At 38.5% G+C, this 19,596-nt stretch overlaps 1 protein-coding gene across 1 annotated transcript in view; it reads left to right on the plus strand.

The window, feature by feature from the left end:
• Positions 1–11,729: 11,729 nt before the first annotated feature.
• Positions 11,730–19,596, plus strand: part of RIT2 (Ras like without CAAX 2) — a gene marked incomplete at both ends in the record, with an annotated part of 376,588 nt that continues 368,721 nt past the window's right edge. Inside the window, one exon of the mRNA XM_080821830.1 lies at positions 11,730–11,832. Coding sequence (XP_080677956.1) covers positions 11,730–11,832 — 103 coding nt within the window. The remainder of the gene's footprint in view (positions 11,833–19,596) is intronic.

Consider the following 19,596-nt stretch of genomic DNA (forward strand, 5'->3'; position numbering starts at 1 on the left):
GGGACTCGAAACGTAACTGACACATGAATGAATTATTTGAACTTAAATAATTAACTGATATTTTCTGGAAATCAGATTCTCTCTAGGCAAAGTTCACTCCTGGAAGAGCTATTCCCCATATAACAAATGAAAGCACTTGACTAAACATGGATTTATCAGTTCAGGAAATTTCTCCTGGCTGGATCCCACAGTGTCTGATTTGGATTCTTTTGTTTTTGCTGGAATTCCATTTTTTCCATATTTGTGTTATGTTGGACGTCCTCCTCAAAGTAGCTTCTTATAGCTTCCAAGATGTTGGTATTTTTGGTATTTTTCCAAGATGTTGTTCCTTATATTTCTTGTCTAAGAAACACACATAGCAGTTAAATGGAGGGAAAAGAAAATTCCCCTTCCTCCCTGCCCTTCACCTGTTCCTGCAGCAACTGGCTTCTGACCTTATGGTTTAACTGGTGCTTTGCATCAAACCCAGCACTATGTCTAGTGCACTAACCCTTCCTTCTCTAAGAAGAATGAGGAGAAGAAGAATGAGTAGGGTGACAATCCAATGTCCTCCAACTCTCTTATTTCAGTCATCATTGTCATCAACTTCATTTCCTCTGCATCCTGGGAAGAATTCTTCACTTTCACTGATATAAGTTTTAATAATGTCAGATCGGAGGGGCACCTGGGTGGCTCAGTGGGTTAAAGCCTCTGCCTTCGGCTCGGGTCATGATCCCAGGGTCCTGGGATCGAGCCCCACATCGGGCTCTCTGCTCCGCGGAGAGCCTGCTTTCTCCTCTCCGCCTGCTTGTGATCTCTGTTTGTTAAATAAATAAAATCTTAAAAAAAAATAATAATAATGTCAGATCTGAGTTTGCCATCTTTGGTTTGGGGTTAAACTCCATTATTGAAACAAGTTTCTTTTCATTTTCAATACTATTTCCTAATATTATTATTTTTAATCAGTCTGTGATCATTGCATATAGGAACTGATATTTAATGAGAACCTACTATGTGCCAATACCGGTAGCTGGTACTAAAGTAACATAAATTACTTTATGGTTGCTATGTTGTGTCCCCCATTACTCTACTTTATTCTGAGATCCTTGTCTTCAGATAGCATTCTACTTTTGTGTAGAGACTCTTCTCCTTTTAGGGCTTTCTACTTTTCTAAAGGGGCTGTATTCTGGTATATGTTTAAGAAATTGCAAATATTCTTTTGGAGCAAAAATTGAAGAGTTTAAGATTTTCAGAGGTCTTAGTTTTCTGTTTGTGATCATGGTAACTTTTATTTCTGGCGCCACAGTATTTTTCAGGAACTCCTTTTTTGGTTACTCACCCATCCTCAGATGTATGGATCTGTTTGAACTTGATTAACCAGACTAATGGTCCTCCTTTGAACAGGAGTACTTAGATAATCTACAGTATTTAGCATGCCTTCCTTCTAGCGCTATTCATTTCTCTGGTTTTGTTGAGACTAATTTTCCAGGGTACAATAGTTAAATATCCATACCCCTCTCATGTACCTGACATACTGCTGATTCTGTGAGTTGCAGTCATGAATAGATTTTCTTAGAAGGTGGTAGGAAAGTGGGCTTCTGACCATCTCAAAATCAGCATTTGGAAAGTGGAATAATCCATGTTTCATTTCATGTTTGGTGCAAATCCTCATTCCTAAGCTGGTGTTGGGTGCAGAAAGTATATAAATTTCACAGATTTCCATATTAATTTTGGGGACAGCAGACTGGTTGATTCATTAAGCCAGGTCCAGAAATATCAGTGATACTGTTTTCTCTGGTTAGCCTTATTGTTCCCTGGCTTCGTCTATTTTAATTAGAATGTTAGAGAAGGTATATCTTAGTTCTTTACTAGATGTCATTTCAAATTATTAGCTTTCCACCATAATTTCTTCTTGCAATACTGACAAGCTATAGAGGTAAGTTGAGAAAAAAATTCAGAAGGTCAACAAAATATATCCCAGGATTAGAGGACAAACATATGAGTTTAGACATAAGGGACTAAATTTACACAGTCTACAAAAGAGAGGTCTCCAAGGGAGGATCTCTATGACATGATCTATAAATATCGTCAAGGTAACAAAATAAACAAAGCAAATTATTTATAGTCACAAAAGATAATAGGACAAGAATGATTGTCTGGAGTTAAGTGAGGGAAAGTTTACAATAGGTTATAAAAAAGAGAAAGTTCTTAGCTGAAAACAAAACCAAACAATATAACTAACACCAAAAAGTCAAGACTTATCACAGAACTGTGATGAAATGTTATTTTAAAAAAATTATAGGAAGAAAAAAATGTATTTTTTTTCATTTTTTAAATTAAATTAAATTACATTTTTTTTCAGTGTTCCAAAATTCATTGTTTATGCACCACACCCAGTGCCCCATGCAATACGTGCCCTCCATAATACCCACCACCAGGCTCACCCAGGCTCCCACCCCCTCCCCTCCAAAACCCTCAGCTGTTTCTCAGAGTCCACAGTCTCTCATGGTTCATCTCCCCCTCTAATTTACCCCAATTTACTTTTCCTTTCCTTCTCCTCATGTCCTCCATGTTATTCCTTATGCTCCACAAGTAAGTGAAATCATATAATAATTGACTATCTCTGCTTGAAATAAGGAAAAAAAAACCATATCTTTAAAAGCTAAAGATGAATGATTATTAAGTACTCATTGTCAAAATTAAGACCAAGTCTCGGTATTTCTTTTTCCCTAGTTGTAGCATCTTTGACAAGCTATTTTTAAATAGGCATAATGAGAGAATATTAATTGCTACATATGACTATTGCGTCTACTATATTTTAGGAATGATTTCCTATCAATTTTATAAATATTCCAAGTCATGTCTTAAACTAGGACAATATGTGATTTTATCACACTCTCTTCTGTCACTACCAAATTTTTGAAATGAAATGTATATATGTGCTTAATTCCTCAAGTCCTACTCATTTCTTTTTCTTTTACTATTTCACTTCCGTGCTCACTTTTCTACCAAGATTGCTCTCTTCATGAATGAGCTCTCCTTTCCTAAATGGAATGGCTTACTGTCACTTCTGTTCTTACACGACCAATAGGATTGACCAACTCTCCTTGCTTGCATTCTAGTCTTCTGGTGGCTTCCCTATGTCTCTGTATATTTATTTATATATTTTTAAATTTTTCTTTCATTTTCTTTTAATTTTATTTATTTATTTGACAGAGAGAGAGAGAGAGAGAGATCTCAATTAGGCAGAGAAGCAGGCAGAGAGAGGGGGGGAAGCAGGCTCCCTGCTGAGCAGAGAGCCTGACGTGGGGCTCCATCCCAGGACCCTGAGATCATGACCTGAGCCGAAGGCCGAGGCTTAATGCACTGAGCCACCCAGGCGACCCTGTATATTTATTTTTTATCCTCTTGGCAATATGGATCTACATCTCATAGTATTATTGTGCAGATTCAATAAAGAAATGATGAAAAATTTCTTATCCAAGTACCTTGCACAGAAAACTCAGCACATATTATCTTGGTTGATTATAGTCCATTCTTAAAGATACCCTTTATTCTCTCCTCTTTCTAGCAAGAGGATTCTCCATAGAGAATCTCATCCCTTGCTGTTTTCATTTCCCACTAATAAACTGAAGATTTCCTAATCTGTAATCCATATCTCTAAGCTTCTGCCTTTCCTCTGAACTCCAAACTTATCTTTTGAAACTGTTCTCCTTATATATCTAACCAGATATTCCAAAAGTACCTTAAACTTAATGCAATAGAAATTTGACTCATTATTCATAGCTCCCTTCTTGACTTCATCCCTGCTACTCTTTCTCAATTCTTTATCTCAAGCAGTGATACTGGTTTTTTTTTTTAATTAACATATAATGTATTATTTGTTTCAGGGGTACAGGTCTGTGATTCATCAGTCTTACACAATTCACAGCACTCACCATAGCACTTACCCTCACCAATGTCCATCACCCAGCCACCCCATCCCTCCCACCCCCCTCCACTCCAGCAACCCTCAGTTTGTTTTTTGAGATTAAGAGTCTCTTATGGTTTGTCTGCCTCTCTGGTTTTGTCTTGTTTCATTTTTCTCTCCCTTTCCCTATGATCCTCTGTCTTGTTTCTCAAGTCCCTCACATCAGTGAGATCATATGATAACTGTCTTTCTCTGATTGACTTATTTCACTTAGGATAATACCCTTTAGTTCCATCCACATCATTGCAAATGGCAAGATTTCATTTTTTTGATGGCTGTGTAATATTACACACACACACACACACACACACACACACACACACACCCCACATCTTCTTTATCCATTCATATGTTGATGGATATCTAGGCTATCTCCATAGTTTGGCTATTGCGGACATTGCTGTTATAAACATTCAGGTGCACATGCCCTTTTGGATCACTGCATTTGTATCTTTTAGGGTAAATACTCAGTAGTGCAATTGTTGTGTCATAGGGTAGCTCTATTTTCAGCTTTCTGAGGAACCTCCATACTGTTTTCCAGAGTGGCTGCTCCAGCTTGCATTCCCACAAACAGTGTAGGAGGGTTCCCCTTTCTCCACATCCTCGCCAGAACCTGTTGTTTCTTGACTTGTTAATTTTCTCCATTCAAGCAGTGATACTGGTTGTAACCAGTGATCTAAGCAAAACACGTCAGCCAGTTTTGGTTCCTGTCTGGGTTCTTATTCCCACAGGCCCATGGAGCATTAATATCTGCCAAGTTTCCTCTAGTAATGTGCTGTGGATCACATTCCCCTTTCCCAGTTTCTCAGCTGTGAGCCTGCTCCATCTAGTTCAAATTATTTTCTACTCTCTGCTGAATGACTGAGAGACCCACCCAAGCCATTTTTTTGGTCTCTAGCTTATTTTCATTATAATCCATTCTACACACTACCTTTAGAGAAAGCTTTGCAAATTTTGTAAATCACACACTCATTCATATCACATCTCTGCTTAAACATTATCCCTGGTTTCATATCACCTGCTGGTTAAGTCCAAACTTCTCAGAATTGGAAAAAAGGGGGGGGGCATCAGTTTACTTCCAAACTGTTTCTTAGACTTCTCTTCTGCTACCTTCGTACACATACACACCCTTCTACATAGCATACATTAGACAGAGCAATGGTCTCAAGCATTAAATTCTGTTTCCTCCATGATTTGGCACATTGTGCACCTCTCCCACTGATCTGTCCTTGCTTCAACTCAGTACTCACTTGCATAGGACTGAAATGACTCAGACCCACAGACCATTTCTCTTTTTTTTTGGATGGCGTTTGATAAATGAATGAAATTCCTAATATTCTGATTTTTACACCATAAATGAGCATTCCCAGGCACTGAATTTATGTCATCTCATTTGAACTTCACAAATACCAAATATTTTGGGTTTTTGTTTTGCAGAGGAGAAACTAAAGTTCTGAGAGGTGAGAAGATTTGTCCATTTTCACACTGTTGCTAAGTTGGTGGAAGAAGTTAGATCAATAATGAGGCCTCTCTTATTCCAAAATCTTTTTTTCCACTATCAGAGGTGGTCATAATGGGATTTTTTGTAAGGTATTTAAACTCTCTTGTACTCATTATTCAAAGAATTGGTCAGTAATCAGTGAGTGTGAGATCTCTTCCCCAGATGGAAGGTGATCCTAAATATATTCGAGGCACCTCTCCAATTCTAATTTCTTTGCTCTCAGGGGAAACTGAGACAGTTTCACAACTAACTCTCAGTAGAATCATAATAATATCTCAATTTTTAAATGCCAGAAATCTACCATCTTAATGTTAATAACAAAGCCGTGTGGTGGTATTTATAACAGAATATAAATTATCCAAGTATAATATTAAAAAATTTTATTATCTATTCGGTCTGATATAGCACCATTTTTTGATATAGCACTATTTTGTACATTAATGTAGTTTTAGTAGCCCTTTATTTATCCAGAATTTGAACACAATATATTCTGGATATTCAACAATTCAAGCTGATAACTAATTGATTTGCATCTATTATAACATAAAATCATAACAAGTAGAATGTATCAAAATTATACTGATTAAAAAATATTTCTTGAACATTATGTTATCTCACATAACCTCAGAGTTATCATACTATATTTGTACCATAGACATATGAAAGTAAAAGATAACTGAAATCTCTGGTCAATAAGATACATATAGAAAATTTGGATATCTCTCTGAAATTTATTAGTATATAAAATTTTTTGTTTTTCTGTGGTTTAAATATTCACTCCATTATCTTGTCCATGTGTTTGAATAGGCTCATCCCTAATATTTTGCTTTTACAAGGTAAAAGTCAGTTTTGATGACTGAATAGTAAAAGTTGCAATCTGTAGTTACCGCATCAGATTTTACTATGAAGTTTATTGGTCAAAAAAGTCTTAACTTTTTTTTAATTGATCTTTTTTGATATGTCAGTGACCTGGGCCCAGAATCATGGGAAATATTAAAAAAAAATGTAAGGGGCTCATTTCTCAAATAGATTATAGTGCAGCAAATCATGGAATGCTAAGTGAAATGAATGACTACAGCAATAATAAATATACAGAAATCGAGCTTAGTTTCAAATCATTGGAATTTGAAAAAGTTACAAAAACTTAGTTAAAGGAAAGTAACTTGAGCAAGACCTTGATTTTCTTCTAATCAGAAGCTTGTATTATTTACCATTCAAAGTTGGGCACCATGCTTTGTTTAAAGATAAAGGTTAAAAAAGAAAGAAAAGAGAAGAAAAGAAACCCAAACTCTGTATGCTACAATTTATAGCCTGTAGTGATTCACCTACCATCCAAACTTTGGACTGTGTTCCTATGTTCTTATGCATCAACCGTGTAGTATTAATTTGCAATTCATCTTCTCTAATCTTTAACTACCCTGTTTTTGTCATATCTTCTATTTGAAGTCCTGTTTTAAATCTAGTCCAAGATACTCCCCCTTCCTTGACACCTCACTTTGTCTTTTTATTTAAATCAGTCTCTCCTTTCCCCATTTTGCTATCACTCTGCTCACTCCTCTGTTCATTTTCCTTGGCACATACTGGCTTATTCCAGAAACTGGTGTACAGGTGTCTTTCTCCCACATGTGGACATAATCACTTCGAACTCAGGGACTTTATTGTGTTTTCCTTTATTTTCTAAAAAACCCAAACAGAGTTCAATGAGTGATTTTGAGAATAAGTAAGTTAATCCATATTTAAAGAATGAATCCATGTTAGAATGAATAAATGAATGAATGCAGGTTATTTAGACCATGTATAAGAGCCCTATTTTCAGATATTTCAACCTTAAGAATCCTTCAGGGAAAAAAAAGTTGAGTCATTCCACAAGAATTATTAGCACCTAATGTGAATTTTACTGAGTATTATCATGAGGAGGTCCATGTGATACAGAAGTCTGTGCTGTGCAGATGGACCTCTGCCTCCCATTTGCAAAATTAGCTCTTTTCTAGTTTTGTTTGTTTGCCCTGAGCTTTTGTGCTCTCTTCTGGTTTACATCAGTCTTACATTTCATGGTAAGAACATGCATGTCAAACATGAATTTACCCAGAGGTTATCAACTAAGTTGTTAACTGTTTCTTCCCTCCATGATTTATCTTTTCATGAAGACACAAATAGTAAGTAATATACTTTGAAAGCTTAATTTAATTAATAGTACAACAGACAGTCAACCACTTAGTACAATTAATTCCCTCATTAAATAAAAATGGCTTCATCATGTAGTACACACCAGGAACCATGCTAAATTCTGGAGAGATAAAGGTGAATATGGTGACAGGGTCACCACTTTTGAGTAGAGTGAAGTGGAATGAGAATAAATCATTGTAAGAAATATTGTAAATACTCTAATAAAGGGAAGGGTGGCTTATACCGACAAAGATGTCAGGAGGTCTGCCTGTAAGTGACTAGATAAGTAAGAGAAGCATTCTGGATGTGCCTAACATTCCCCTAGAGTAAAGTAAGATGGCTTCCACAGGGACTGGGTACTTGAACTGTTGCTAAAGGACTTTAGAAAGATACCCATGGAAATAGGTTAATGTATTCCTTTTGAAGAAATTGCTTATCCCCTAAGGACTAGAAAGGTGAGTAGCAGCTGACAGAAGTAAGCTGGCATTTACTTGGATCTTGTTCAGGGAGCTGAGTGGTTCTGAAATAACATGGAGTACCTGGGTCTTCATCGGATGGACTTAAGAACTCAAAGGGAATCATGTGACATTCAGAAAGGATGGCAAGTGCCAGGGTAAGTTAGAGAAAGCAGATATAAACTTCAGTCACTTATTGATTTTTCTGAGTTTAGTAATCTGCCATGTAATGACTTTAGTTACTTAACTATTGCATTTCAATTGTCATGTATACACCTGGAAGATACCGTCCTCTCTCCCTTCCCCCCTTCCCTTTCTCTTTCTCTCTTTCCCTCCCTCTTCACCCTCATCTCTGATATGCAAATACACCTGCACATGGGTGCACACACACCCTCTTAGATTTTGGGGTGCACTGCTTAAGGAACCAAGCATGCAAATTCACAAAATTCACTAACTAAAACTGAAAATCATTAGCATTAGAATGATTCAAAATTCGGGGCGCCTGGGTGGCTCAGTGGGTTAAAGCCTCTGCCTTCGGCTCGAGTCGTGATCCCAGGGTCCTGGGATCGAGCCCCGCATCGGGCTCTCTGCTCAGCGGGGAGCCTGCTTCCTCCTATCTCTCTGCCTGCCTCTCTGCCTACTTGTGATCTCTCTCTCTCTCTGTCAAATAAATAAATAAAATCTTTAAAAAAAAATTAAAAAAAAAAGAATGATTCCAAATTCAAATATCAGTCAAGAGTTTTGTGGCCCTTAGTAACTTAAGAGAAGGGGCTAGAGTGGAGGACCTTAGAATTTCAAAAAGGAGGTTGACAAAGAAAGCTTTATGACTAGGAAAGTTCCCCTGCCCTTCATGTTTTTCATCTTCTATGTAAATAGGGAAAAATCTTGCTGACTTCCATTTGAGGAGTATGGACAGATGCATTAAACGTTGAGGAGAAGGCTAACTCACAAAATTACCCTCTCACAATGCCCACTGATATTTGACAAGCCACTCATCTTATTTACTGTTAAAAGACATTTCCATGGGCTCTTTCCTCTTAACCAATATTAAAATAATTGTAAAAAAAAAAAAAAAGAAAAAGAACACCAAGGACACAGCTGGCATGACAATTCCTGTATTTTACCACCAAATCAGAATGGCTGACATGGAAAACAGAGTAACAGATGGTGGAACAGATAGCCAGAGGGACAAGAGATTTACTCAAGGTCACAAGAATTGTGCACCAGAAGTAGAAACAAAACCCAGAAAGACCTTGAAGCAAAATGTTGCTGTTTACATATCTCTTTTCATTGAGGAATAAAGTTTTAATGAATCAGTTAAAGGATAATTATGCTACAACTATAGTTCTTTATTAGATCCAATTATAGAAATGACAGTTTTGTTGGAAGAAGAGCAAGTAGCCCACTTTGCCTGATTCTGTTCTATAGAGTGTGATGATGCAAGACTGATATAAATGCTTTGTGTCCCTACGTGCCATTCTAGGCTATTAGATTGTATTATTTAGGCATTTAATCATGAATATGTGTACAATAGGGTCGGTCAGGTTGACATTTTCAGTAGACTTCCCTGACAGTGTACAGAATGAATTGAGTAGTGTTAAAGGGGAAAGGAAAGGGAGACTGTCCTTAGGGAGGACAAGTCATAGGACTCTTCAGGCACAGAGGTCAAACATGAGAAGAGACTGGACTAAAAGCTAGAACTTGGAGGGTGATATGCTCCCTGCAGAGACCCAGAACGATATTGACCTTGTTGATGATAAGAGTGATACAAGCAGGGTGTCTGATGGGAGTGTCCAGGAGGCAGATTCATTTTTAAAGCTCGGAAGGAAAACACAAATTGGGCTCCATCAAAATTTAAAACTCTTGTCCTTTGAAAGACACTGTAGAAGAGCCACAGACTGGGAGGAAATATTTGCAGAACATATATCTGATAAAACGCTTATGTGGAATATATAGAGAGCTATCAAAAGTCAGTAATGAAGAAACAAACATCTTGATTCATCTATTTTGAAAAGATACTTTAGCAACAAAGAAGGTATGTAGATGGCCAATAAACACTTGTAGAGATGATTTTCTCTTCTGGTGAGTGCTTCTAAACAGTAGGCTGGGAGCACCATTAACTCAAAATAATAATCATAATCATAATATCATACAATTATATAGTGCTTACAATTTACGAGGCACCATTTAAAGCACTATGCAAACATTCAACTCATTTAATGAGTTAATAGAGCAGGGTTTTAATAAACCATTTTATAGATGAAGAAACTGAGGCACAGAGAGGTGAAGTAATTTACCCAAGGTCACATAGCTATTAAGTGGCTGAGGCCAGATTTGAACACAAGCAATCGGGATCCAGAGCCTCTGTTCCTGGCTATGACTATTTGTTACCTCTCCAATTACCAACAAAAATATGTTGAGCATCTCCTCTGTGCCCAATGCTTGGTCATACACTATGGAGTCATAAGGAACTAATTAAATATAGTTCCTTTCCTAGAAAAGCTTAATATCTAAAGGTAAGCCTGTGTATACCAAACACGTGACTGCATCTAATCATGATATAATTTCACAGTCATAAAATAGACAATAAACACACAGAACATCATCATCATTTGTTTGAAAGATAGGGTCTGACTATGACAATTAGTGATTACTGAAAGCATTCTAAGACCTCTATAATTCAGAAATTTCCCAAAGAAAAACAAAGTAGAGAAGAGCAGAATTTGAAAGAATTCAAATAAGAGGTAGGAGTTTGGACATTTGAAAAAGAATCTTCTAGGATCTTTAATACTGCCATAATTTTCAGCAAAAATATTTATTAAGTATCTCTTTCATGCTTGGCAGAATCCTTGTGTTTTAGATTATCCTTAATAAACTAGTGTAAACAAGGATGATCCATGTCCAAACATGACAATGACCTAATTCAAATACCTCCTTATGTTAGAACTGCAGCTGTCAAGTGAGCTGAAGCAATTTCTTCCAGCCAGCTATTATTTCAACAACACTAAGGACCCGTCCTTAAGAGCCCTGAGTTACTGGGGCTTTTTTCTTCTCAATTGGTAACATCTCTTTTCCCAGAATGAAAACCATGCAAGAAGATGGAAGCAAGGAGATAAGCAACAGACATCTTTCTTAATTAATTGACTCTGATTAAAAGAAAATAGTGTCTTTTAGGCTGTAGCTGCAGAAGTCAGCCTGTGAGACCTAGCATCTTCTAAGTCTCAGATTCACTCCATTCAAGCAGCTCAGCCTGGAAAGTAGCCAAATGCGTGCTTCTAACAACTGTGACCGTGCAGGGGGCAGGAGAGAGAAAGGAGAGACAGAGTGAGGAAGGGGAATGAAGAAAGAAACGGAGGAGGGAAAGGGGAGTAGGAAAAGACTGCAGACAGAGACAGAGAATGAGAGAAATCGTGGGAGACGTGAGAGTGAAGGATAAGAAGGGAGGGGGGATGCAAAGGCAGATTTTTATTGGAAGCAATTGAAGTGGTTGCTATGAGACCCGCTCCAGCAGAGGACCAGCAGCCAGCCCGACGCTGATGGTTCTTACCTCGTACTAAACCTTTCTTTTGACACAGTTTTAGAGTTGCTTAATATCTGAGCAAGCACCTGACACGGGCGACTTTTTCTTTCTTTTTTCTCCTCCCGTCTCTCGGGTAAGATGGAGGTAGAAAACGAAGCCAGCTGCTCCCCCAGCCGCGCATCAGGCGGGTCCAGAGAGTACAAGGTGGTAATGCTGGGAGCTGGGGGAGTTGGTAAAAGCGGTAAGTTTTAATACCAAATGCTGGGGACGGAGGGAGCTCTGGAGAGGCAATTCTATAGAGTGAATAATGATGATAGTGATAATAATAATGCCGTTAGGGGCTAACTAACTGTAGCAATTAAATACAAGTATCTAACAAGATGTTTAAAAGTAATAAGGACTGTTGAAAGATGTAGACGAGTCAGGAGAATGGAAAGACAGCCAGTGATAATGTATAGAACTTTAAAAAAGATCTCTTTTTTTTTCCCTTTGATTTTCTGCTGGGTGATATTTGATCTTAATTTATATGTCCTTTTTTAAGTTAATAACATGATATTTATGAAATAGCCATGGTTTCAGAAAAATATGCTCCTGTTCTCAAAAATACAAGAAAGAGGTGCTACTTATAGTCAATGAAATACACAAACACAAACACAGACACACAGGCAGGATTATCAATGCTGAATGTTGTATTTGTTTCTTTGATTAGGAGCTTCCTGTCCCCTTTTCTTGTCTCTGACATAGTATGGTGTGGTCTTTGAAAGCCATGAGGAAAGTTGGTTTTTGAAAGTGACAGGGGTTGAAGGAATGGTATTCTTTGTGGGACCTGTGCAGGTAATCAAACCAAATTTTGTGGTTAACAGGTTTAGAAGAGAAAGCTACGTGCTTAAAGGGATATGGGATGTTAATGGAGGTAAGGACTGGTAAATTTGTCTTGCTACATTAAAAACAACAACAACACAAGTTGTCAGTGGTCAGGTTTCTTGAGGAGCTCTAAAGGCCAAGTATAACAAATTCAAACAATAAATAAGTAGCAGTGTTTGAGGCTGATCAAATGGTGAATATCTTGGGGCTATGGTTATCACTAGAAAATAAAAAGGTAAATATAAATTTCTGTATACATTCAAATAGATCCCCATGAGGGGATACATCTGTGGGGATGCCGGAAAACATAAGAAATATTAGAGTTAACATGGACAAAAATATATACATATATCTAAGTGTGTGTGTGTGTGTGTGTGTGTGTGTGTGTGTGTGTGTGTGTATGTGTGTGTGTATATTTCTTCCATAGTTTTGTGCTTGACAAAAAGATTCAAAATTGAGGTCAACATTCTTGGCATAAGAAATACCCCCAACCAAAAAAAAGCTGATAACTTTGGTGGTGAGTCTACAGGTGGTAAACAAAAGTTGATCAGTAAAGAAAGGAGAATAAAGAGGGAGACACTAGAAGACAATGAAGGTAAAGAGGTTAGAAAAATAAGAAGAGACATAAAATTGCACACCCTCACATCACCTCCCACCAAAAAAAAAAAAAAACATAAGGCATTACTATAAGAAGAAAAGAAATAGGTGAATCTGGATTTGGTCAATCACTAAATGCTTGGTCTAAGTGAGAAAAATAAGTCATCTCTTCTAAGAAGGAAATGTGAAGTAAAAAACTTTGCAGCTGGGTAGGAATGAGGAGTTTTCTAAAAGCTTTTCTTTTCTTCTTCTTCTTTTTTTTAATGTAATGGTTTGAAGGGGAAGAATCAAAATAGATGAGGATTAGAGAGGGAGGGACAGAAGGAGGAAGGATAAAGAGAAAATACTCCATGAAAATAAAACTCTCTTTTGAAAGAATGTAGTTGGTCAGACACAAGGAGGAAGAATAATGTGAGAATAAAACAGGAGAGAAACAGCTCTAATCAGACCAATCAACAGAAATGCCAACAGTCTGTGAGGTCAGAGAGATGCTGAAAAGATCCCACATTGTGCCTGTGGATTACTTTTGCTTGCTGGCTGGGTATTTTCCTGTTTCACCAGGAGTTTTGGGGATGTGGGAATAGTGTGACTGGTTTTTAATCATATATTCCATCGTAATGAACTGTGGAGACAGATGTAGGATACAGCATCCTTCAGCAAAATACTTATCCTGGAGGTGATATTATGTCTACTGTTTTGACTTTCTCCATATACTGTTTGTACTAACTAGTCATTGTCACCTTCCCCATAACCAGGCATTTTTGACATCATGAAATGTTGGTAGAAATTTTTGACACAACAAAATGCTGGGTAGCAACCTGCACTGTATACATTAAATAGTTGAACAAAACTTTTTCAGTGTGATTAACACAGGAATAGCCAGCTCACCTTGGAGACGGTTAAACAGAAAAGAGGGTGAATAGTTCTGCTGTGCTGTTACTTCAGAGAGAATAGAACTCATAGGACAATTCCAGGTCTAAAAAATGCCGTGTTTGTGGCTAAACGTTGGGAATCAGAGTGATGGAGTCACACCTTCCTCTTGGGCTTTGTCCCTGTGATTCATTTGGTGTTAACAGTATATAAATATTCAAGCACTGATTCTCACCATTAACCTCTTTTGAAAGTTTAAACGTTTGCTTTCAAATGACCTAAAAAAATTTTTTTTTAATAAAAAAGCCACTTTTTCTATTGCTGAATTTCTGATCACCAGACCCCCAATTTACTTTTCTTCCCACAATTTCAATGGTTTATATGAAAGAATTGTACAAACCTATTAAGGTGGGTTGTATGAGGGGGATTTCAAGGAGAAATTTGCTGTTCTGAAGAATCTAAAGAAGATGTATCAAGCGATCATCTGTTTCTAATTCTGAGTCATTCTGAGTCTGCCTTGAACATGAATGAGAAACTCAATTTACTGGAACCATAATTTTTAAAGGAACAGAATCCTGGAGATTTTCTGTGCTTACTGTGAAATTAGGTTGTTGTTTTTTTTGTTTTGTTTTTTGTTTTTTCCTCCCTGTCCATATTTTACTAAGACATCCTTTGGTGAGTAGGAAATTTTGGAAGGATTTGCAACTTCACTGAAACAGAAATTCCCACAAGATTTAAAATGTATGGGTAAATAACTGTACTGTGTTTGAGAAATCTCAAACCACCAATCAAGAAGTTATTGAGCAGGTAGTATGCATGGGCCCTGTGCTAGTTCCCACTGAAAGGAAGCAAGAAGGAAGTGAACATTCCTGTGGCAGATACGGACACATGGTTTTCATGATAATCTCCAGTCTTCACAATCTAAACAGCTTGTTGTCAAAAAACTGAATCCCAGGGTGACCCCTTGTCCTTGGTCACAGAGGTAATAATAAGATTTCTGTGCTGTTTTACCTGACTCTTCTACATTCTATTTGACACCCTGGAAAGTAGAACAAAGAGTTCTACCACTTACTATCAAGAAGAAAATAGGGTGCCTGGGTGGCTTGGTTGGTTAAGCATCTGACTCTCAGTTTCAGCTCAGGTTATGATCTCAGGGTCATAAGATGGAGCCCCATGTGGGGCTGTATGCTGAGCGTAAGCTTGCTTGGGATCCTCTCTCTCCGTCTGCTCCTTCCCCACCCCCCATATGTTAGCTCTCTCTCTCAGAAGGAAGGAAGGAAGGAAGGAGAAAATAGGCCTGTTCATAATGAGTTCTCTACTTGAATGTTATATCTAAAAGAGATTTCTAGGGACGCCTGGGTGGCTCAGTTGGTTAAGCCGCTGCCTTCGGCTCAGGTCAGGATCCCAGGATTCTGGGATCGAGTCCCACATCGGGCTCCTTGCTCGTCAGGGAGCCTGCTTCTCTCGCTGCCTCTGCCTGCCTCTCGGCCTGCTTGGTGTACTCTCTCTCTCTCTCTCTCTGGCAAATAAATAAAATCTTAAAAAAAATAAAATAAAAGAGATTTCTACTCTCTTGACTAACACCCCCATTTATGTATCTATACCTTTTTCATCTTTACATACAAGTACACAAACATAATATTTATATTATCTATAAATGAAAACATATTTATATTTATATAATTGAGATGTATACCTAATATTATCCAAGAGTGTTATAAGTACTGAGAAAACAGCAGCAAGAAGGAGCCCCCACCTTATTTGAAAGATGGAGGAACCCAGGCCCCGGAAGCTAAAGGGACTTGCCAAATTCCGGCCGGAGCTGTGGCAGAGTCACATCTACAACACAGCCCTCCTGACCCCCTTGACCCCTGTTTTTACTCTATATCCAGGTTTTTACCCAGGATACTGTAAATAAAAATTGGATCAATCACCCAAAGAATTTGAATCAGGCACGTTCTAGCCTCCATCTCTTTGTTCCGTTGCCTACCATCTCTTCCCCTCCTCAAAACAGAGAAAAATAAAATAAAATCTCACAGCTATGGTTGAAGAGTTTAATGGAGTCTAAACAATCCTAGTAGCTGTTTTTGTTTTTTTTTTTATTTTATTTATATATTTGTCAGAGATCATAAGTAGGCAGAGAGGCAGACAGGGTGGTAGGTGGGGTTGGGGAAGCAGGCTCCTCTCTGAGCAGAGAGCCTGATGCGGGGCTCGATCCCAGGACCCTAAGATCATGACCTGAGCCGAAGGCAGAGGCTTTAACCCACTGAGCCACTCGGGTGCCCCCCTAGTAGCTGTTTTAAGCACGAATCTTTCTCTGTCTCTGTAGTTTGAAACATAAAGGCTTTTCCTCCATGACAGAGCATGGCTAGTGTCTGCTTTCTTCCCCTGCATTCTCATCCGGTTCTTCCAGCTCAGACTCAAGTCATTCAGCAGATCTTATCCAATCATAATAAGATCTTACTTTCCAAGGTACATTCTTCTTAACTCTGTTTTACGATCTGAATTGAGGATAAAATAATTTGAGGCAAGCGGGTCATCTATTCCCTCTGTTCAGACAAGACATCTGAGGCACAGAAGTATTGATTTTTGTCCAAGAGGATGCAGAAGGAAATAAGAAATAGGAAAGGAACTCACGTTTTTGAACTTGAAATTGTTTTCCATCAGATTTCATGAGAAAAGTAGAGAATGTATTCGAGTATCAGAGGAGACTGACATGGACGTCTCTGCTCCCTGGGACATATTTGGGGATTAGCTTGGTGAAATCTTGTCAAAGGTGGGGTATGTTTGAAACAGTTGGGAGAAGGTGTTGTTCCTCACTGCTGTTCCAGCCGTGACCCTGCCCTCCAGGACCTCCCCATCTCGCAGCGGGGAATATATTGTATACTACAAACTGATAAGTTTATTTTAGGCCTCTGACATAAGAACTGAGGAAGCTCAGGGTAAAGGGTGGCTAAATCCGGATGCAAAAGCTAAGAAGATGTCTCAGCAGAGACGATACTTGCCTTGTGTATTAAGGAATGAACAGGATTTCTTGAAGTTGAGAAGGAAGAGTACAGAGAGAGCAGGGGATGGAGAGGGAAAGAATTTAACAGGAACAGGGCACACGAAGAGGAAAGACCATGTGAGGGCTGTCACAATCCTGGAGGGATCTTGATAACTTGGTATCTTTGGGGGCATTTGGAACAATCTCCCCTGAGTCATACTTTCAAACTATCTCAGAAAACTGTAAAAAGTACGACAAAATGAAGCAAATAAGCTGAAAGCATGAAAAGGTTTAGAGGACTCAGAATTCATTAGAATGCATCCATTGTGAATTTTTTTATTCAGAGGAAACTCCTTTGTAAAATAGGCAGTCCTGCTCTGCCCCACACTCTCTTGCAATTTGTCTCTTTTATACATTGAGTTTTGTGAAGCCAGATTTTATAAAATGAGAGCAATAACAGTATTTTCTGAGGTAAACAGAAAGCAGCACAAAACCAATTCCTTCAGTCACAATGAGTGGGTATAAGCAGGTCGAAAATCGAGCCTTTATCTGATGAATTAAATCAAGGCAAACAACCAAGTGCATCATCCCTGTCCCTAAGGCTCTGTGTTTTACCTCATTAGCAGAACTTTGGATCTGACAAAGCTGAATAATTGCCACATCATGACCATGTGTTATTTGAACCCTCTAAATTGCAAAGGCAAAATAAAAAATAAACAAGGGGAAAATGGAAAGATTTCAAGACTCAGTGGCCGTCTGCTCTCACCCTTAATCATCAACACCCTCATCATACTGCACATCGTCACTCACCACAGTCCTGTCAGCAAGAATCGGCCAAGAGGTCCAAGTAAGGCTCAATAGAAAAGTAAATTGGGAGCCACTGCCCAAATGATGATTGAAAGTGTAGTTCAGGGGGTGCCTGGGTGGCTCAGTGGGTTAAGGCCTCTGCCTTCAGCTCAGGTCATGATTCCAGGGTTCTGGGATCGAGCCCCGCATTGGGCTCTCTGCTCAGCAGGGAGCCTGCTTACCCCTGTCTCTGCCTGCTTCTCTGCCTACTTGTGATCTCTGTCTGTCAAATAAGTGAATAAAATCTTAAAAAAAAAAAGAAAGTGTAATTCAAGTAAAAGATGTTGACGAACAACATTTCCAAGATTATATCTTTTATTATATGATATGATATATGATATAAAATATAATATAATATAATTTCAAGATATATGCAGTCTATAGATTTTAAACTGATTAAAAAAGACTTAGTACCACCCTATGTCTTTATCAGAAAAAGGGCCTGGAGATGAATACACTTGTATTGATCCCTGACTACCATATGCTGCTTTCCTTTGGAGCCCCAATGGCCAATGATCTGTTGCATGCACCCGACCCCATTTATGCCTCACCTTGATCTTGGGAGGTAGACGTTAGTGTCTGCACTTCATACATGAGAAAACTGAGCCCGCAGAAAAAAGTAATGGGCCCAGAGACACCGAGATATGAAATGATGAGCCCGAGGCTCCCACACATCTATCAGTTCAGTGCTCACACTATTTTCATTTTCCCACACGGAGAGTTTTCATTGTATTTCTTGAGGAGATGGTACAATAAACCTGAGTTCTGACTTCAGCTGAATCTTCTTAGATGTATTTCAGACACCAGACAAAATCATAGATACCAAAGTACATGACAAATTTTAATTTTGTATAGAAACTACAGAGAATGTTACCCTGATTAGGTGCAGTGGGAGAGGCATGGGATGTTCTGACCCAACAAGATATAGGCACCAAGGACATCTCATGTTCTCGTTCTTTCTGAGGCCCCTGGGGGCCTTGTCCACATGGGGAAGTGATAACAAGTCCCTCGGCTTGGCAAAATCAAGTAACTCGGTAGTAAGAAATTATTAAAAACTAGGATTCTGTTAATGAGGAAAATAAATGGGATAAATATATCAGTAAATCAGATGGATTTTTGAAATCTCTTGGGTGCTGATCTGTTTTAGAGAGAATGTTTTCTCTATGTGTGTATATTACAGAGTAACTGAAAGAAACTCCAGGTCACAAATGGGATACAACCTTCTCTGTCCTTTTATTTAATAAGAATAGAGGAGGGGGTGTGTGTATCTGTGTATATCTGTGTGTCTAGACCTATGAAAGGCCCAAAACTATTACCAAGAGTGACTACCCCCACCCGGTCTAGTGGAGTGAAAGGGATATGTGGACAGAGAACCGTCCTGCAACGTGGTAGGTGCAAAGAGATAGATGTACACATGGTATTTTGAAAACGCTGTGCACTGTGGCTCAAGAAGTTAGAGGATACTCCCATAGGGGGCTTAGCCACTCGATTACAGCTCTGGTACCAGAAGCTTCTGGTACCAGAAGCCTCCTGAATTCCTGGATGGTGGATTTTCCCATTGAATCACACTGTGTCTTGTAAACCAGCATAAAATCTTCTCTTAATTGGAGGTTAGGCTACTGATGGGGTGACTATTGTGTGTGTATGTGTGTGTGTGTGTCTTTGCAATGTGGTGGTGTCATGAGTATATGTACACTAAGGGAGGGCAGTCTTCTGCAGTGCTTACAAGCATGCTGGAAACTCTCTGATCACTGAATTTGGCTGTTATTTACAAAGCCCAGCAATGTTCTCAACTCACTCCCTTGGGTTTTGCTCATAAATGTCAGCTCTCTGATGACCATC

The sequence above is a fragment of the Martes martes genome (assembly GCF_963455335.1).
Source record: "Martes martes genome assembly, chromosome: 13".
Taxonomy (NCBI): Eukaryota; Metazoa; Chordata; class Mammalia; order Carnivora; family Mustelidae; genus Martes; species Martes martes.